The 18,095-nt window shown below is 36.4% G+C and overlaps 1 protein-coding gene across 1 annotated transcript; it reads right to left on the reverse strand.

The window, feature by feature from the left end:
• Positions 1 to 12,264: 12,264 nt before the first annotated feature.
• On the reverse strand, positions 12,265 to 13,382 carry LOC105438168. Its single transcript, XM_011665650.2, has 2 exons — positions 13,306 to 13,382; positions 12,265 to 12,804 (listed from the first exon to the last, which is right to left on the reverse strand). Exon 2 carries the CDS (start codon positions 12,783 to 12,785, stop codon positions 12,282 to 12,284), a length of 504 nt encoding a protein of 167 aa, XP_011663952.2. The 5' UTR covers positions 12,786 to 12,804; positions 13,306 to 13,382; the 3' UTR covers positions 12,265 to 12,281.
• Between the last annotated feature and the right edge of the window lie 4,713 nt (positions 13,383 to 18,095).

Below are 18,095 nucleotides of genomic sequence, written 5' to 3' on the forward strand. Positions count from 1 at the left end.
GATTTCCAATGCTTATGCTATTAGTGAACTTTGTAATAAGTAGGTAGTTTTATAACATTATGCAAATCTTATCATTTTACTGTATAAATATGAGAACAAATTAGCTTTTTTCATACAATCAGGATTTTAAAAGTTCTTATGCAATCTTTCTATCTTGACTTCTGCTATTTTTGTGAGGATTTACTATGTATATAGAGAAGAGAAAAACAATCAGATTTTAATTGAAGATAATCAAAACTCTGTGTGCTGTGTTTTAGCTATATATATTCTTTGTAAAGTAAGATATTGTAGAAATGTGCGTGTGGTGCCTTTGTAGATAATAGGGTGTGCCAAAATATTTCAAATCAGATTAAATTGCTGGACTAATCACAAGAGAAAAGGGTCTATCTTAAGATGATGTGTATTGATGTGTAGAGGTGTACGGAAAGAAAACTTTGCTGCACAATCTTTTTCTCTTTTCATTGATGTGATGTAATGATGGAATAAACTATAAAAACATCCAATAAATGTGTCATATTACTTATTTATCTTCAGTCGTTATGAACCCACTATATTTGTAATGAGATTATTCATCCTTTCCTCCATTTTCCCTCTCTCTTTATTTCTTTCCCTTCTCCACCTCCTGTTTTATCTTAATACTACATTTCTGTCAATGTAAATTGCTGTACTGTTAACATTTTCTTCAGATTTGATTTCTTCTCGCCAATTTACCTTGCTTTCATTCTATTTTTATATTCCTGTTCCTGTTCATTTTTCAAGATTTTCTAGCAAGTTTTCACAATTCAAATTTGAAACAGCCCCTTCTTTGAAAAAGGGAATGCTTTTATTGGTAATTCAAATATATTCACAAAATATAATACAGTGCTTTTAAGCAAATGTCAAGTAAACATTTCACTCGTAAATATGTTATCGACCATTGAATAAGCTTGAGTAAAATTGAGAACAATTAAATAAATATGATCGCAACTACTTTTGAAAAAAATTAGCTTTAAGACAATTTTAGTCCACTTGAAGTTGCTCTCACAATCTACAAACAAAACGATCACTATGGGGTTTGACATTCATGTTTTCATGACTCGGTATGAATTGAGGCAATAATGGGACTATTAGGAACGTCAACTCATCGAAGTGGTAGATGAAGAGACATTGGCCCTATAGCTTAGATAATCATAATTCTTTCAAACCGGAGTTGTTAAAACGTTCTTTGACATGAAGCAATATATTGGCGGGTGGAAATTATACTACTGCCCTCTGTTGGCTTTGAAAGAGTTTAGCACAGAGACGTGTGAAATAGATAGCTATGAGAAACACAACGTGTTGAGATAGAGAGAGGGAGGGCAGGAGGGAGAGAGAGATGGTGTGTGAGACAGAGATAGAGAGAGACAGAGAGACAGACAGACAGACAGACAAACAGACACAAACGTGAAAGAGAGAGATCGAGGGAGCGAAACAGATAGCGAGAGAGAGAGATAGAGAGAGAGACAGAGATAGAGAGACAGACAGAAAGAGAAAGATAGAGAAAGGGGGAGAAGGTATGGGGAGTGAATGCGTGCGTGTGTTTGTGTTTTTTGTTGTTGTTGGGGAGGGGGATCATGACAATAGACTTGACTTTCACAGCAGAATGAAATAATATAGGCCTATAAAATATAGGCCTATAGAATATGTTTCAGTTCCTATCTATCGAACTCGACTTTTAAATCAAGCTTCTTATTATTTTGATCTATACTGACTTCGAATCATCAATCCATCTTAAATTATTTTGTATTTACTCTTTTTTTCCTTGAAAGAGAAAACAAAGTTTAAGTTCAAATTTGATTTGATATCACACTGAATGATAATTAATGAAATCAATGGAATTCTTCAAAAGAGAAATGTTGATGAGCATGACCGGAATGAACTTTTAAGAACTCTCATCTCATATTGCGTTAGATTCAACCGACGTTTCCAGGCTTTACACTATCAAAACAATCCCGAGCCCGACAGCCTGCTTTTAAGAGAGACAATGAAAATCAAAATGAAGGAGAGAAAAACGGGTGCACAAACCTACAATCTTAAAGTATCGCTGTCATAATATTTTCTCTCTCCTACAATTCCCCCCAAAATTCCTATACTGTCATTTCATTTTCTTCCTTTTTTTTCTCCCTTCTCGGTGAGCCTGCAGCACACCACGTCGTCACATACACACGATGAAAACAACATTTAATCGACATGCTGTCGGCGACAGACACAAATTCTTACAGAAGCTCACATTTTCTGCAGGAGAGCGGCTGCGGCAGCGCCAGTGAGGTAGGGCGGAATCACACAAATCGAATAAAATGCCGGGAAAAGAAAAACCAGGCGATGTGACGACACAATAGATAGTACTTTATTACTCCTTATGCGAAGGAGCACTTACATAAATATTATCACGCGCCTATATATAACCCAACGGGTAGATGGAGATAAAAGCTGACGTTAGGTTTATAGAGGTTATGTTTTTACAATGGAAATACGATGGTTATCATAACAATCTAAAATTTAGGCGCTGCTAAGTGTTCGATTTCAATTTATTTTAAAAAGACAGGCGATTCTGATGGTTCTAGTTCCGGAATGGGTAAATGTAATTTCTCATCATAACGACATGCATACTAGTCCGTGGATTCAACTTATCCCGTGACATTTTTGGTAGTTTTTCAGTCTCATCAGCGCCTTTAAAAGCAACTAGATATTGGCGCTTTATAAATACCTAAATTGGATTGGATTGGATAATGTTGTGTAGGTAACAGGAATAAAATGTGGACAAATTGAATACTGCGTATGTATTTTTTTTCAGTTTTGTTAAAGGTTTTTCATCATGCTATAGATTTGTTGACATACATTAAAACAAAGTTTACACCTAGAAAATTGCTAATTATTTTTAAAATCATCTATGAACAGTAAATTATTATACATCTTTTGAATGAGTGTTTTATCCCAAATCATTTTGGTATCATATTTGTGTGGTATGTGTTCACGCTTGGATGAACAGGAGGCATTATTTGCGAGAGTGCAAAAATAGACTTGCGCCAAAGTTGCTTATGTGATGGTTGAATAAAACAATTGGGATTTCGGTATTAATTCGGTCTCTGCAGATCCAAATAGCATCCCTAACAAAATTAATCATGCCACATATTAAAATATCGAATATCAAATATCAACGAATGTGTGTGCGCGCGCGTGTGTGTATGTGTGACTTTGCTTCTGCAAAAAGCAACTATGCAATACATTTCATTTTATACATTCAATTCATTCTCTCACTCCGCTAATCCCAACATAATAAATACCGTATAGGCATCACTTTGGCGCAATTCGATTTTTGCACTCTCGCAAACAATGCCTCCTGTTCCTCCAAGCGTGAACACATACCACACAAAAATGATACCAAATGATTTGGGATAAAACTCTCTTTCATAAGATGTATAATAATTTACTGTGCATAGATGATTTTAAAAATAATAAGCAATTTTTCTAGGTGTAAACCTTTTTTTGACTCACACTTTATACTTTAGTTGAGTTTGAATGGTTTTCTACTCTTATTATTTCACAAGTTTTCACACCTACACACACACAACAACAACACAAAGGTAGTTTCAATTTGAGTATAGCATATCCAGATTTATTTACAAGGATATAATTGAGTATTTGTCATTTTTTAAACAAAAATATATCGGAGGTTCAATTGTTAGAATCCAGTTTGAAGGCGACCTCAGGAATGATTTCATCTAGAAAAGTTGTTGCAATGATAAAATCACTTTCGATTGTTTGGTCTCTATCATTGATAAGTTCGTATTCGTCTTTGGTGACGGAGAGATCAAGTATGACGTCACTGCTGTCGTCGTCGAAAAGATCATGGGTGTAGTATGTCAAATCGGTGACTGTCGTAAACGTGTCGTTATCGTCTTCATTGTCGGTTGTAATGCTGGAGACGTCCGTGAAACTATCATCGTCCATTTCGTCCATGAATCTGATCAAACTAGAAGTAGTGTCAGATAACAATGAATCGTTATCATCTTCATGATGAATCTCGATCAAGACTTCGTTATGGAGCTGACAGCAGTCGGATGCGATACTTGTTCCGTTATCGTTATCATCGTCGACGTCCTTGTTATCGCTGTCGTTTTGCTTTGAAGCGATGATTGGGTAATACGTGATGCTTGGGAATCCCTCTTCCGAACTCCACAATGATGTCGAGTCACTGAATGTATCGTTGATATTACATGTCGTAGAGTGGAACTGTGTTTGAACGAAGAAAAAGAATTATATGAGATCATGAGAGCTAAATATTGTGTAATAGCTTTAAAATTGCATACAGAGGGGCGGGCAAACCAATACGGAGAGAGAATATTGTATATTCGGAGAGAGAAGATTAAAATGAAAATCTAATTAAAGCAGGAGAACAAAAGGCGCGTGAGAGCAAAAGAATGATTTAATTCCAACTATGATTGTCTTGGTTGAATAGAACTTTTATGAATATTGAAGAATCGGGTTTTAAAAGAATTCTTACCATTTTGAGGGCTTCTGCTGTCAAAACATTACTTCGGTTGGCAGTACTGTCATCCTCGGTGGCTGTAATTAAATAAATACCACCCCAAAAATAAAATCGTAATTTTCAAAGTTGCTATAGAAAATAATGATAGAACAAAGCTGACCCTATTTTCGGGTAGTGCTCGACGAAGCTTTGGAGTTTGGTAACTGCAGAAACAATAAATCTGATTTACATTAAGACACTATTAAAATGTGAATACTGTGTTTATGTGCTTAATAAGGTATATGACCATTGGGGGAGCTTTAGGAAAATATTCCTACCTGACAAGAGACAACACAGTCTCCTCATACTCTTTCCCATTCTCTTTCGAAGTCGGGCGAAAAATCGTCGCTTACGAGAAGATCGGCGAGCCATTTCTCTTTGAGATATAAAGACAGGAGCAGAGCAAACGTCTTTAATGCAAGGGGAATTCATAAAGAATGAATCTCTTGTAGGTAAAGCGTTACTAATGTAAACACAAAACTTGCGCATTTCATTGTTACGTATGATTTTGGAGTAGGATTTTAGTAACGCGTTCCTGTTTGGTCAAAAGTTTCTACTCGAACGCATTGGCGATGAGTATACATTATTACGTAGGTCAATGCGCGTAAATGTGTGAGAGGGCTTTTCCTATAGGTTGAAGTGAATGCACGCGATGACCTCACAATAATGATTGTGTAGGTTTTGTCCCTTATAAACTGCCAAAAGCATGAAAGACAGTGGCGGCAGTGACGGCAGGGGGGGGGGGGGGGGGCAGAGGTGGTACGTGCCCCGGGCGACCTTTAGAGGAGATGAACAAAATCCGCAAAAAACTACAGGTGCAAAACACGAAGATAAAAAAAGAAAGGAAAGGGGAGAAAAGGAAGACAAGATTATTATTTAAGATAATAAGGATTATATGCGCTCCCAATACGTTAGGTAAATTGCATCAGAAATAAAATTTTGTATGGGTTTACAATGAAATCTTTTGCTAAAACTCAGTCGCTTCACTCTCTCACATAATTCTGTTACACTAGGATCTCGTTATTGCGAAACCCAATATAGTCTACAATCGCCGATTCTAGATTGATCTTTTTTTTTTTTTTTTTTTTTTTTTTTTTAAATATATATCTCGTTGCTTTGCCCCAAATTCGCCAACAATTTGAGGACAAAATTTCATTTAAATTGTATCATAATATGAAAGAGGACGTCATTTAAGATACACCTATAGAAAGATTTCCCCCAAAATAATGTGTTTAAACTCGAATATTGATAAAAGAATACAACATTTAGGTTCTCGCAGTAAACATGAATTTTGTATTTTAAATGACATCCTATTTTATATTATGATACAACTTAAATGAATTTTTTGCCATCAAATTTATGGGGCTCCCAACACTTTAGAAGGGCTTTAACTACGGATTTGAGCTGGCTACTCAGGCCTGGTTGACAAGAGACCGGTTTACTAACATATTCAAATGTATGGATGTTTTTACTGGGGACCTAGTGACATGTTATTCATACAATACTAGGAATCCATGTCGGGCAATTGAGCAAGCTTTCAGGCTGTCAAATTTGTTTAGAAAGGATGAATAAAATTGTTATATATTAGTCGGCCGGTTTATTAGCTTAAAGGAGATATTCATTGATTTTAAAAACTAACTTTATTTTCATTATTGCAAAATTGAAACTTTGATTCGACAAGGTTATCAAAATTCAATGCTTGGAAACATTCGAAGTACTGATTATCATAAATTACAAAACGTTTAAATACAGCCCTGGCATAGCACCCGAAGAGCTCTCCGAACGCTGCTGAGATGTGTGAGATCACAGTATGGACATGACTTGCACAAGCAGACGATGTCCCATGAAATATCACATATTTTCAGTGCCTGTGTTTTCATCTTCTCTTGAGTTCTTTCTATTACTTCACTACCGTCAGGCTAAATGTATAATCTATTGCCTCACTCTTAACCCCGCGCATGGTTTTATTTTGATGACAAATGCAGCGATACAAAAATAAAGGAATCTGTCGCCTGTAAACAAAATAAGACGCCATTGTATATTCAGCTGCACACGCCGGGGTATGTTCGGCGTTTCAAGAGGGAACAAATGCCGTCCTTAATATCATTCCGGGGGGTTTTCAATTTGAAAGTCCGGTTTCTTTGATTGTTAATTAACCCCTATCCTGTGTATTTACAAGCAAAAGATTTTAGTTATCACAATCGGGTCATATCCCCTTTTTAATGGTTTGACATGCCATTACATTTATGTACACTTAACTCATTATAATTTGAGAAATAAAAGCTTTGCAATTATGTTCATTCTCTATGGGATGTCGTCTGCTTGGGCAGTGTTGGTCCATATCGTGACGTCATTAAAACATCGTTATTTTTTCCGGCAAATCTCTCGTATATCCCAGCTGCTATGGAGGTGGTTGTATTTGTATTTTTATAAATCACCCAATATGTAGTTGACCTAAAACTTGTCCGATGGCACTCTGTTAGCTTACCAGTTTCTAGTGATACATTAGTTGACATATTTGTGATCTTCTTTGAATTTCACCTTTAATAACCTATACCGTATGCAGTAGTTTGACTCATCAGCGTCCTCGATTTGGCGACTAGATAATATTAGCGCTCTACATATTTTTTTGATCGGATTGGATAGGACAGGATTTTCAGAAGTCACAACGTATGCTATCAGGGGGAGTATGAATTCGAGAACCAGTACAAATTATTATTTTTCAATCACAAAATGTATGGTAGCTCCTAAATCCAAACCCATTTCGATTCAATTCAATTAAATTCATCATGTTATCGGCCAATTATTGGAAATTTGTTTCGTGTGCATGTCAATACAAAATTACAGATTATAAACATCAATAAGATACAAATGAATACAGAACAGTACATTTGACTTGAACAAAGATATCACGAAATGCGATAGTTCAAAATGCAGACTAAAATCAATTCATGATTTAATTTATTTTATTTTATTTATTAAATTTTTTTACATTTAATAGTTCAATATTATCATGATAACGACAGTCAATTTAAGATAATTGATAGAGATATTAAATGAATTTTGTTCACAAATAATTCTTTATTTCTTGCATCTAAACGGTATATTTTTTAGCAGTGGCTGTGCTCCTCCATTAGGCCTTAAACAATAAGCACAATCATGATATACAACGGTATAATAATAACAATATATACATCAAAGAAAATCAGTATATTCTTGAAATAAGGGATAAAGAAGATAAAAAATGTCCAAATTCCCATCATATTAACATACATATTTGTTACATTTTTACATAGATTGAAACCTAATCGTCAATATTCATAACCTTCTTGGAATACAATCTCATTTATGTTTCTAGTATAGTACGTAAAACGACTACTGACAAGAAAATAACTTACGATCCATGAACATCATAGATCAACATTACATGGATGAAATTGTTACATACATCATGATTAGCATATACTCTACGATAAACATTATTTAAACGGCATACTTTCAAGTGACGCTGATGTTTTTTTCAACTGGGCACTTAGAATATAGATCTCCAATACAAAGAATTAACCGAATATGTCTCTCTCTGGTAGAGCTAATTATTTGTTTTCAAAGCATAATCGTTCCCAAATACTGAGATTTAAATCAAATAATATTCAGTGCGACATAATTATACGCGTTAAGGAAACACCGCGTTGAATGGAAATCTTGCGATCTTTTGTGGCTATGTTATGTTTTAGCCAAGACAAACCGAAAAAGAAGAAGAAGGAGGAGGAGGAGGAAAAAAGAAGAAGAAGGAGAAAGAAGAAGAAGAAGAAAAAGGAGAAGGAGAAGAAGAAGAAAAAGAAGAGGGGGGAAATAAGAAAAAGAGGAAGAAGAAGAGAGAGAGAAGAAGAAGAAGAAGAAGAAGAAGAAGGAGGAAGAAGAGGAGAAGGAGAAGGAAAAATAAGAAAAAAGATAATAGGAAAAGAAGAAGAAGAAGAAGAAAAAGAAGAAGAAGAAGGAGTAGGAGGAGAAAAGAAGAAGAAGGAGAAAGAAGAAGAAGAAGAAGAAGAAGGAGGAGGAGGAGGAAGAGGAGGAAGAGGAGGAGAAGGAGAAGGAAGAATAAGAAAAAGATAATAGGAAAAGAAGAAGAAGAAGAAGAAAAAGAAGAAGAAGGAGTAGGAGGAGAAAAAGGAAATCAAGAAGAAGAAGAAGAAGCAGAAAGAGGAAAGGAAAAAAAAGAAGAGAGGAAGATTAAGAAGAAGAAGGAGTAGAATGAAAAGGAGAAGAAGGAGGTGTAGGAGGAGGAGGAGGAGGAAGGAGAAGAAGAATTCTAGAATGACGCACGTAGGTACTATGATACTATATCATCTAGGGTAGAAAGATTGGACATGAGCTTGCAACTCAGATATCAGTTGGTATTTGATCTACTTGACACAGATTGACACGGATCTAAATGTCAAAGAAGATTTGGAAATGCATACAAATGTGAAAGGATTACCAACTGCTTCATGTTCTCGCTGTATAATGCTCGGATATTCAGATAATTTGGATTTTTAAAACATGAAAATAGGGTAGGCCTAAACGAAAGTCATGAATAAGAATATCAACTAGATATGGTATGAGCTTGCAACTCAGATATCATTTGGTATTTGATCTACTTGACACAGATTGGCACAGATCTAAATGTCAAAGAAAATTTGGAAATGCATACAATGAATGTAAAAGGATTACCAACTTATTTATGTTCTCGCTAAGCTGGGGTATTCAGATAATTTGGATTTATTAAACATGAAAATATGGTAGGCCTAATCATAATATAAACGAAAGTCATGAAAAAAAATCAACTAGATAGAGCATGAGCTTGTAACTCAGATATCTTTATTTGATCTACTTGACACAGATTTTTCAATATAATTTCCTCGTATATTGTATCTAAATGTCAGAGAAAATTTGGAAATGCATACGAATGTAAAAGGATTACCAACTGCTTTACGATCTGGCTATGCTGGGGTATTCATATAATTGGGATTTTCGTAATACATGGAAAAAGTGTAATCTTAATGTAAAGGCAAATCATGAAAAAGGAGAATCAAGGAATAAGAAGTTCGTTGAATTTCAGTATATCAGAGATTTGTAATATAATTTCCTGTTTATTGAATATAAATGTCAAAGGAAATTGGAGATGCATGAAGAATGAATTCAAAGTTAACCAAATGCGTTATTTTTATTATATATTTTTATATTTTTTTATTTAATACATGAACAAAGTGTAATTTTAATGTGTACGAAAATCATGAAAAGGAGAATCAAGGAAGAGGGATTTCGTTGAATTTCAGTACCAAATTTAGTACACCCTCCCTCCATAGTACCCCCCCCCCCCCCCCCCCCCCCCCTCCCACTCAACTCTGAATAGAGGTAATGAAGGAACGTCTATATACCATAAAGGCAATCTGCACTCGTACAGGTGCATCACACACGCACCAAGCAATCTGATCGCCCGTCATGTCACCTGCTTCCAGACTCCATTCTCACAAATTAAAAAGCAATTACTAGACGCAGGCGAATATAAAGATTGCATCGATTTGCATGTATCCATGGTTGGATTCTTGAATGATGTGCCCTATATTTTTCCCCTATTCAACTAAGTTCTTTCTTCTTCTTTTTTCCTACTAGCGCAAGGCGTACGTGGGTGGTATCGAGTAACTCCCAGAAGCGCATGCTGTATTTGTTGCACCTTCCAGCTGTGCAGGTATATATCATTACGTGTATATCCTCAGAGACCGCTCACCGAGATTTTACACAATTTTCGATTTGAATTTTCTATTCTGAATGTCAATTTCATAATGTACGGAAGAGATTTTAACAAATTTCGAATCGAATTTCAATTTGCTACATGTTACGCGATTCACGAACGTGAATTTTATTTCATATAGAGTATCCATTTGTATTTTGAGTCTGAATGTCGATTTGATTGAAAACGATTTACTTCGAGTTTTTACAATGTAGATTAGAATATTAAGTTTTAGATTCATATTTCGTTCCTCGAGCGTTATGGTTGACACAAAGCAGAATGCAAGCATGTAACATGAGCAAAGTACAGACTTGACATAACAAAGAATTCTAATCACAATTACTGCAGTCCTTTGAATTGTATTCCCAATTGGGTTTCTTGTTCGTTTCTAACAATTATTAACGTTGTAGTGGTGAAATTTGATTTTCTCCTGTCAAACATCTGATAAAATGTCAAGAAATATAAAATAATGCTTATAGTAGAAACCAAAGATAGTAACAAATGTGAATAGTCCACGACTAAAACAACTAAAACTTGCTTACATAGTTATTAATCACAGTGATTAAAATCATGATCGTTTAATTAAAGTCCTTCTTTATTCTACGTTTATATCCATCGTCTCTTGTACTTGGAATATTGTTATTAATTTCAAATATCAAATACTTTTTTTTAAAGTGATCATCAACAGATAAAATACCCCCCCCAAAAAAAAAAAAAAAACAACAACAACAACAACAAACAAACAAACAAACAAACAGAAAACAAAAAACCCACCAAGATAGAGACAAGTGAAATACGAACACGAATAATACAGGCCAAATACAAAATTTACAATGATTATGTTTAAAAGTCTTCAAATTAGAAATAGTAAGCGCAATACAACTAATCAACTGGATTTCAAAATGTATACCAGTTTATATAGAATTTCATATCAAAGTCAATCATTTTAGAGCACTTGTCATCGCCATGTTAAATTAGGCTCATTCAACTTAAAATAATTGATTATTTTCGAGACTTTCATAAGCTTGTAAATTCATTAGAATGTTGGAAAGTTGCAGCATCTCAATTGATTCTAGAAGGATATTTTTCAAAATACTGAATTTAGAATCTAGGCCCATATGTTGGCTATAATTATTGTGAGTATAGAGATGGTGTACACAGTACGTGGCAATTAAACCGGTATAAAGCTATAATCTTCAAAGCCCTTAAAGGCCCACTGCACTACTTGTAGCTACTTGCGCCCTCTATATAACAAACAATGCCTAATCGGTGACCATTGGTCCCCCATGATCCTCTTTTTCTTATGTTAACTGAGAGCTGAGTTGATGAGATAACCACCTGTCCAGTGACCTTGCAGGGCGGTCTAATCCCTCCTGTAAACTATGGCAGATAAGCTTTAAATATAAAGTGTTACCGGAGTAATGGCTGTCCAGTAGATTGTAACATGAATATTAATGAGTATTCTTCTTCTTTCGTATATCGTGGCGGTGTCGCGGTATAGTGGTTCATTTACTTGACCCCGAACATGCTCAATCCAAAGGTTGAAGGATCAAATCCCAGTCCAGCACTAACGTCCTTTGACAAGACCTTAATCCATATTTGCCACTCTCCACCCAGGTGTCAATTGGTACCTGGTATAACCTCAGGGATAATGATGCTTACAGGGCCCTCGGGAAGAACAGCAAGAAAGCTGGTGAGGCCTCCCTGGGTAAACAAAATCATCATCATCATCATCATCATCATCACCATTATTATTTTTTATTATTATTAATATTATTATTATAACTATTATTATCATAACGTTTTGCAGCTAAAGTGGCAAATCATGTTTGGAGAGCCACGCAAAAGCATCACCTGACACAAGACACGGTTCCTTGGTTCGTATTCCTAACACTGCTGCCGTCGGCTTCATCGGTTTCATCATCATCATAGTTGCCAGCAGTACATAATCTTTTCATACATCCTTTATTCATGTACGACTTGGAGCATGATCCGCTTGTCGATGTGGGGGTTGATCACGGCAGCTCTCGGCGGCCACTCGGCAAATCTGACGGGCAATACACTGCTTGTTCCCATACCGCTGATATCAGCGGTCATCGTGCTGTTGGTGAAAAACATCATCGGTGAGATCATCACCGAGTTCGTTCCGGATTCCTCGTCGGTGGATAACTTTCCGACGTCGATGACACTGATGGTAGTCGGTGTGTTTGGGACGTAGAAGTTGTTACCATGGACATCGTGTGAGTTTTCCGCCATGCTGTTACGATATTGACGTCGCCATGTCAGGAAAACGACAGCGTTGACCAAGGCGACGATGACGAGGAGACCGAGTGTGGCTAGGAGAGTCCAGATGTCGAGGTAGAAAGTCGACGTCTTTGTAAAATCGAACTCGAAATGGACCGGACGTGGTTGTGGTTTTGTGAGGAGCCCCGTAGTTGAAGTCAGGTTAGATGCTGCTAACCCGCTCATGTTTGCCGATTTCTTGAATCTGGATTTGAGAATAATACAAAAATATGCATGTTTTAATGAAATATAATATAAACCTACAATACTTGATACGGTAAAAAAAAAAGGAAGACATGATGTTAATAATGAAACAACCTCTTTGTTTATTTGTCAGCCTACTATACACATTCCGAGGTGTATCCTAATACTCCAATATTCTCTTATTTATCTTTTCCTGTTTTTATTGATGATAAATATTGTCGACAGACTTCCCGCTAACCGCGCAAAGAGAATACAGTCTTGAACTCTAATAACTCTAATAACATGTTACACCAAACAAATATATACCACAACTATCAGTATCAACACGATCACGGCAACATCACCAGCATAATTATCATCATCATCATCATCATCACCAACACCACGGGCATCATCATCATCACCATCATCATCATCATCACCACAACCACCATCATCATCATCATCATCATCATCATCATCACCAACAACAGCCACAAGAACAAAATTCATCAAAACATACCTTGGTTTGAATTTTACCTGATGATCAAATAAGTTATCCTCAAACAATATTGATTGTGATTTTATTCCAGAAAGTTTTCCAAATAATAGGTTATGTACGATCACCATAGATTAGGCAAAAACTGGTCGCATTACTCTTCTTGATCAAGGCATAAACCAAAAATAAGCTTCTCATCTTCTTCGCCTGTGTTAAGTAATGTTTTTGTAATATCGCCAACGCCGCCGGCTTAAGTTTTAATCACGCCCCTGCAAAGCGGAATGAAAAATAAATCCTCTTAGCTTAGTACGAGTCGTCTCCCTACAGACTACAACACCGACGCGGAAAAGATGAGGAAGACAAATATGCTCCTTCTCAAAAAATTAAAGTTCGAGAGTGTAAAGATAATTCGATAATATCAGAGGTGCAATGCTTAAGTTCAAAGTTGTTATCACTCGAATTATATATCATCTATAGATAAGGAACGCAACATTTACGTTTTTCAGCGAGAGCAAAAATTAATATAGGAGCGTGCAACAGTCTCCAGAAGAAGAAAAGAATCCCCGCGAATTCTTAAAGTCAGACGACAAAAATTACTCATATGCGATAACGAATATGCGATTGGTGTTAGTCCAATAGATACCAGAAATATGTATACACTGCAGAAGAAACAAGTTCCTTGCAAAATCATAAGACAAAATGTTGATGAATGATTGAAACGCGAGAGCTCATGAAAGCAGAACGATGAAACAAATATTCCCAAAGAGGAACCCTGTAAACGTCGCTAAACGTCGCTGCTACTATCTTCCGCACGCACTTTTAACAGGAGGACGATGTGAATTGTGATAGTAGCGACGACGGGGATGGTATTATTCTGATGTCGCGCACCTCTCTTCATCATCACTCTCTCATTCGCACCCTACCCCCTTTGGCTTTCTACCGATGGGAGTGACAAGCTGACAATTGTGATGGCAGATGTAAAAATAGGGTCAGTCCGAGAAAATCAAAACTAGCGTTCTCAAACACTAATAAAATTTGTCCCCTTTCCCTCTCTTAATTTTTGTTTTTTGGCGCCGCGTAATTAAAAATAAAACAACAAGCAGGCTTTAGAAAGAAGCAGGCTTTAGAAAGTAGGGTCTGGAGAGTTTGGCACCCTATACTCACAAGTTTGGTCGGAACAAACAAGAGTGGACATTTGTAAATTTCAGAGCTTTCTGGCTGTATTTTTAAAACCCTTTTTGGGGTGGTTGAACAAATCTTTTAGATAAGGAAAACATTAGACATTAATTATCTGCAAATTTTGAGGCCTTCCTACTTTAACTTAACCCCTTTTTAAAGATGTGAGAATTTTCTTTTCTTTTCTGTATATTATTGACTAACTTTGCTTCTAAAGCGAACAGCTTGTCGGTAGAAATTACTCCTAAATGTTCTCACCCCCCCCCCCCCCCTCTCCGTCTAAATGTTCTAGAACGCCACGAACGCGAGGGTTTGCATATAATATTATTGCGTTAAATGGGGTACCCTATTTATTCACGTGTTATTAATAGCAATAAGGCTAATTTGATAATGGTAATATTCCTAATAACTCTTTCAGTTCGAGATATTAGCGTCTTTTCCAATTACCCCTCAAAGTGCTTCGCATCCCATTACCTCTGCCTTTAAATTGAATTACGAGTCCACACATTGAGTCCCGTGTACGCTCTCTCCTCTCTCTTCTCTCTTCCATACCAGTCACCAATTTACAGAAGCGCCCTAACTATGGCGTACCATGCGAATAGCGATTGATGAGGGCACTAGTGTTATTGGGGCATCGAAAATATTCAATTTACTGTAATTCACTTCAGTGCCAGTGTTATTGGTTAAAAAAAACACATGAAAAAAGTCAGAAGACCAATGCTGTCATAATTATGTACAATAAAAATATCAACATGTGCATACATTGTAGTGTATTACACACATGTACATTATTTTCATAGCGATCAACTATATACACAAAAATGTGTATGGTTTAAAACATAAAATAAAAAATAATAATAATTATATATTTGCTTATATAGCGCCTAACACTTACTTTATCTTACCTTACACTTACCTGATCGCTTTATCTAAGCGCTCTACAATAATGCAGCAATTGAAAATTACAAAATATGAAAAACAATATTTGAATTGTACTTAAGATGACGAAAATAATTGCAAATCATCATCGCAATCTTAAGGTGATGTAAATTGGTACCTGGCAGGAATTAATCCCTTGAAATGCTAAAGCGCCGTAATGGCAGCACAACTAAAGCCCGGGTAATAATCTCCCAATTTGGAAGCGCTTAGAGACTTAATTGTAATTCGCGCTATATAAAAGCTGAGTATTATTATTATTATTATTATTATTTAATGAAGGAAGAGAGAGAGAGAGAGAGAAAGAGAGAGAGGTGAAGGGAGAGAGGGGAGGGGGGGGGGGGGGGCGGGCGGAGGAGCGAGTGTATGTACATAATGTTGTGTATGGGTCCAATTGTCTACTTTTCGCCTTGCCTTCCTCCTCTCCTCTTCTTAATTCTCTCTTTCCCTCTTTTTTTATTTCGCACGGTCTGGGGAGGGGGCAGGTGCCCCCGTGCCTCCCGTTGCTACGCCACGGTCCAGCCCACAATAACATTCCCATCCTAACAGAGCGCGAAAAGCCGTGATAATTGCATTCATGGTGGTTATTTTCCATGTGCCTTGTTTCGGACTGATAACCTGAGAATCATTAGTCAAGATTTCAAACTACTTTACCTCAACAAAATACCAGAGCAGAAGAATCTTGCGAATTCAATTTTTTCCCGATATGGAAAATTCATTAAAAAAAAAAAAGATCCCGCACCCTTTGCCCTTTTACATGTCATTATTTTCTATAATGGAAATATAAAGACCACTGTATTAATCCGAGGATGTAGCAATGATAAAGAAAATTAGGAGCATAATGAGAGGGATATTTAAGGCTAGCATGCAATTTTAAATCTCCCTCCCCAGCCCCAATCCCAGGAATGGCAGTTATAGAATAAAAGGATCACGCGAGATTATGTTTGTGAAGGTAACCTCCAACGGTTATAGAATAATCCTCTTTTCAAGTTACATTTCGGCGTTGGGTATTCATTTCAAATGTTAGCTTTGTATTCTGATCAGCCACTTAAATGTTTGTTGTTATTGTTGTTTTTTGATGATTTTCAAAATAAATATTTTTTAAAAACATTTTTAAATCGTGGAATGATCTCCATAGTCTTAAGCGCTTCCCAAATCATGGTCAATATTTCATCATATTTTTCACAAAATGCGATTTTTGAAATATTGATTATTAAAAAGCTTTTCAAGGAAACGTTTCAAAACGATAAATAATTATCCCGTCAGCGTAGTCTCAAACGCTTGCTCCGTTCACCATTAACATTAAGTTTCCTCGGATAGTGCACTAGTTCTCCAAATCCAAAATAAAATCTGCGGCTTCATCATCATCATAATAGGTGTCCATATTTTGCCAGCAGTAAATAATCTTTTCATATTTTCATCCCTACCCGCTCCCCTACCCTTTGCCCGCGTGAACCCGTTGCTGTAACTTGTTTGATATGGTAATGAATATGACCTGAGGGTGATTGGCTATACGTCAGCTAGCCATAGCTCGCAGCCATCAAACAGCAGGCCAGATGTCAAGAATGAATTGACATTTTACTTCTATATTCCTCTTCAAATGCTCCGTTTCAACTGCCAACGGTGTCTCTAGGGTTTTCCTTACAGCGGTGAGGCGCAACAAGAATATTAGTTCGTTACAATAAAAATGATGATGCAAGAGCAAGGGGAAGAAGTGAAAAAGAAGAAAGGAAAAAAAAAGATTTATCATATTTTTAGGTTGAAAAAGGGAACAACAACACAATAAAGGGCACTTTACTCCCGTGTACTTAAGATAATAAAGCCATATATGTTTTTTAAATGGGGCGCGGGCCGTTTGTGTCCACTCCTACCCCGTAAATCTACCAGTGAGATGTATGAACATGAAAGTATAGACCAAATCGGTTAAAATGCTTCGTCTTCCATATAGCTGGGCCCATCCAAGAGCATTTGAAAAGATTATTCAATATCGTAGGTGAATGGCCATTCCTGAACTAAAGCAGGGATAATATTATTTACGTATTATTCAGCATTCTCGATGTCCCCCATGCAGTAATTAATGGCTCCTGACGCTTTCATGTTCAATTCTCCGAATCAGTGTCTACGCGTGGGTTGTGATAATTCTGGAAGTGGGAACGCACCACCTTGTTGCCACTCCAAGGCGGAAACAAAGTGAAGTCTAAACGATTACCGGGCGATAAAGGGGAAACATGGTTACAGGCGGGTCGCGATTGCTGATTGCCCCTATGCGTTCACACAATGTCAGGACATCAGCTCAAGTTGTGCTTATGACGTCCCCAATTTTCTATTTACGAATTTACGTGACCATATACATATTAGAAAGTCATATATGCGTGATGATGTATACGGAAAATAAATGAACATCAAATATAATAAAAATCAGTTTGTTGAGAAATATATATCTTTACATTTAAAGAAATTATCTATTCAAGGACATCAGCTCAAGTTGTGCTTATGACGTCCCCAATTTTCTATTTACGAATTTACGTGACCATATACACATTAGAAAGTCATATATGCGTGATGATGTATACGGAAAATAAATGAACATCAAATATAATAAAAATCAGTTTGTTGAGAAATATATATCTTCACATTTAAAGAAATTATCTATTTTTGGCAGGCTGTCATTCTGCGACCTGTGATGGAGATGTTGTTGTTTA

The sequence above is a fragment of the Strongylocentrotus purpuratus genome, unplaced genomic scaffold (genome assembly GCF_000002235.5).
Source record: "Strongylocentrotus purpuratus isolate Spur 01 unplaced genomic scaffold, Spur_5.0 spur5_scaffold_16, whole genome shotgun sequence".
Lineage (NCBI taxonomy): Eukaryota > Metazoa > Echinodermata > Echinoidea > Camarodonta > Strongylocentrotidae > Strongylocentrotus > Strongylocentrotus purpuratus.

Coding starts and splice junctions, on each gene's coding strand:
- LOC105438168 (XM_011665650.2), bottom strand. CDS start 12,785: ATGAGCGGGTTAGCAGCATCTAACCTGACTTCAACTACGGGGCTCCTC.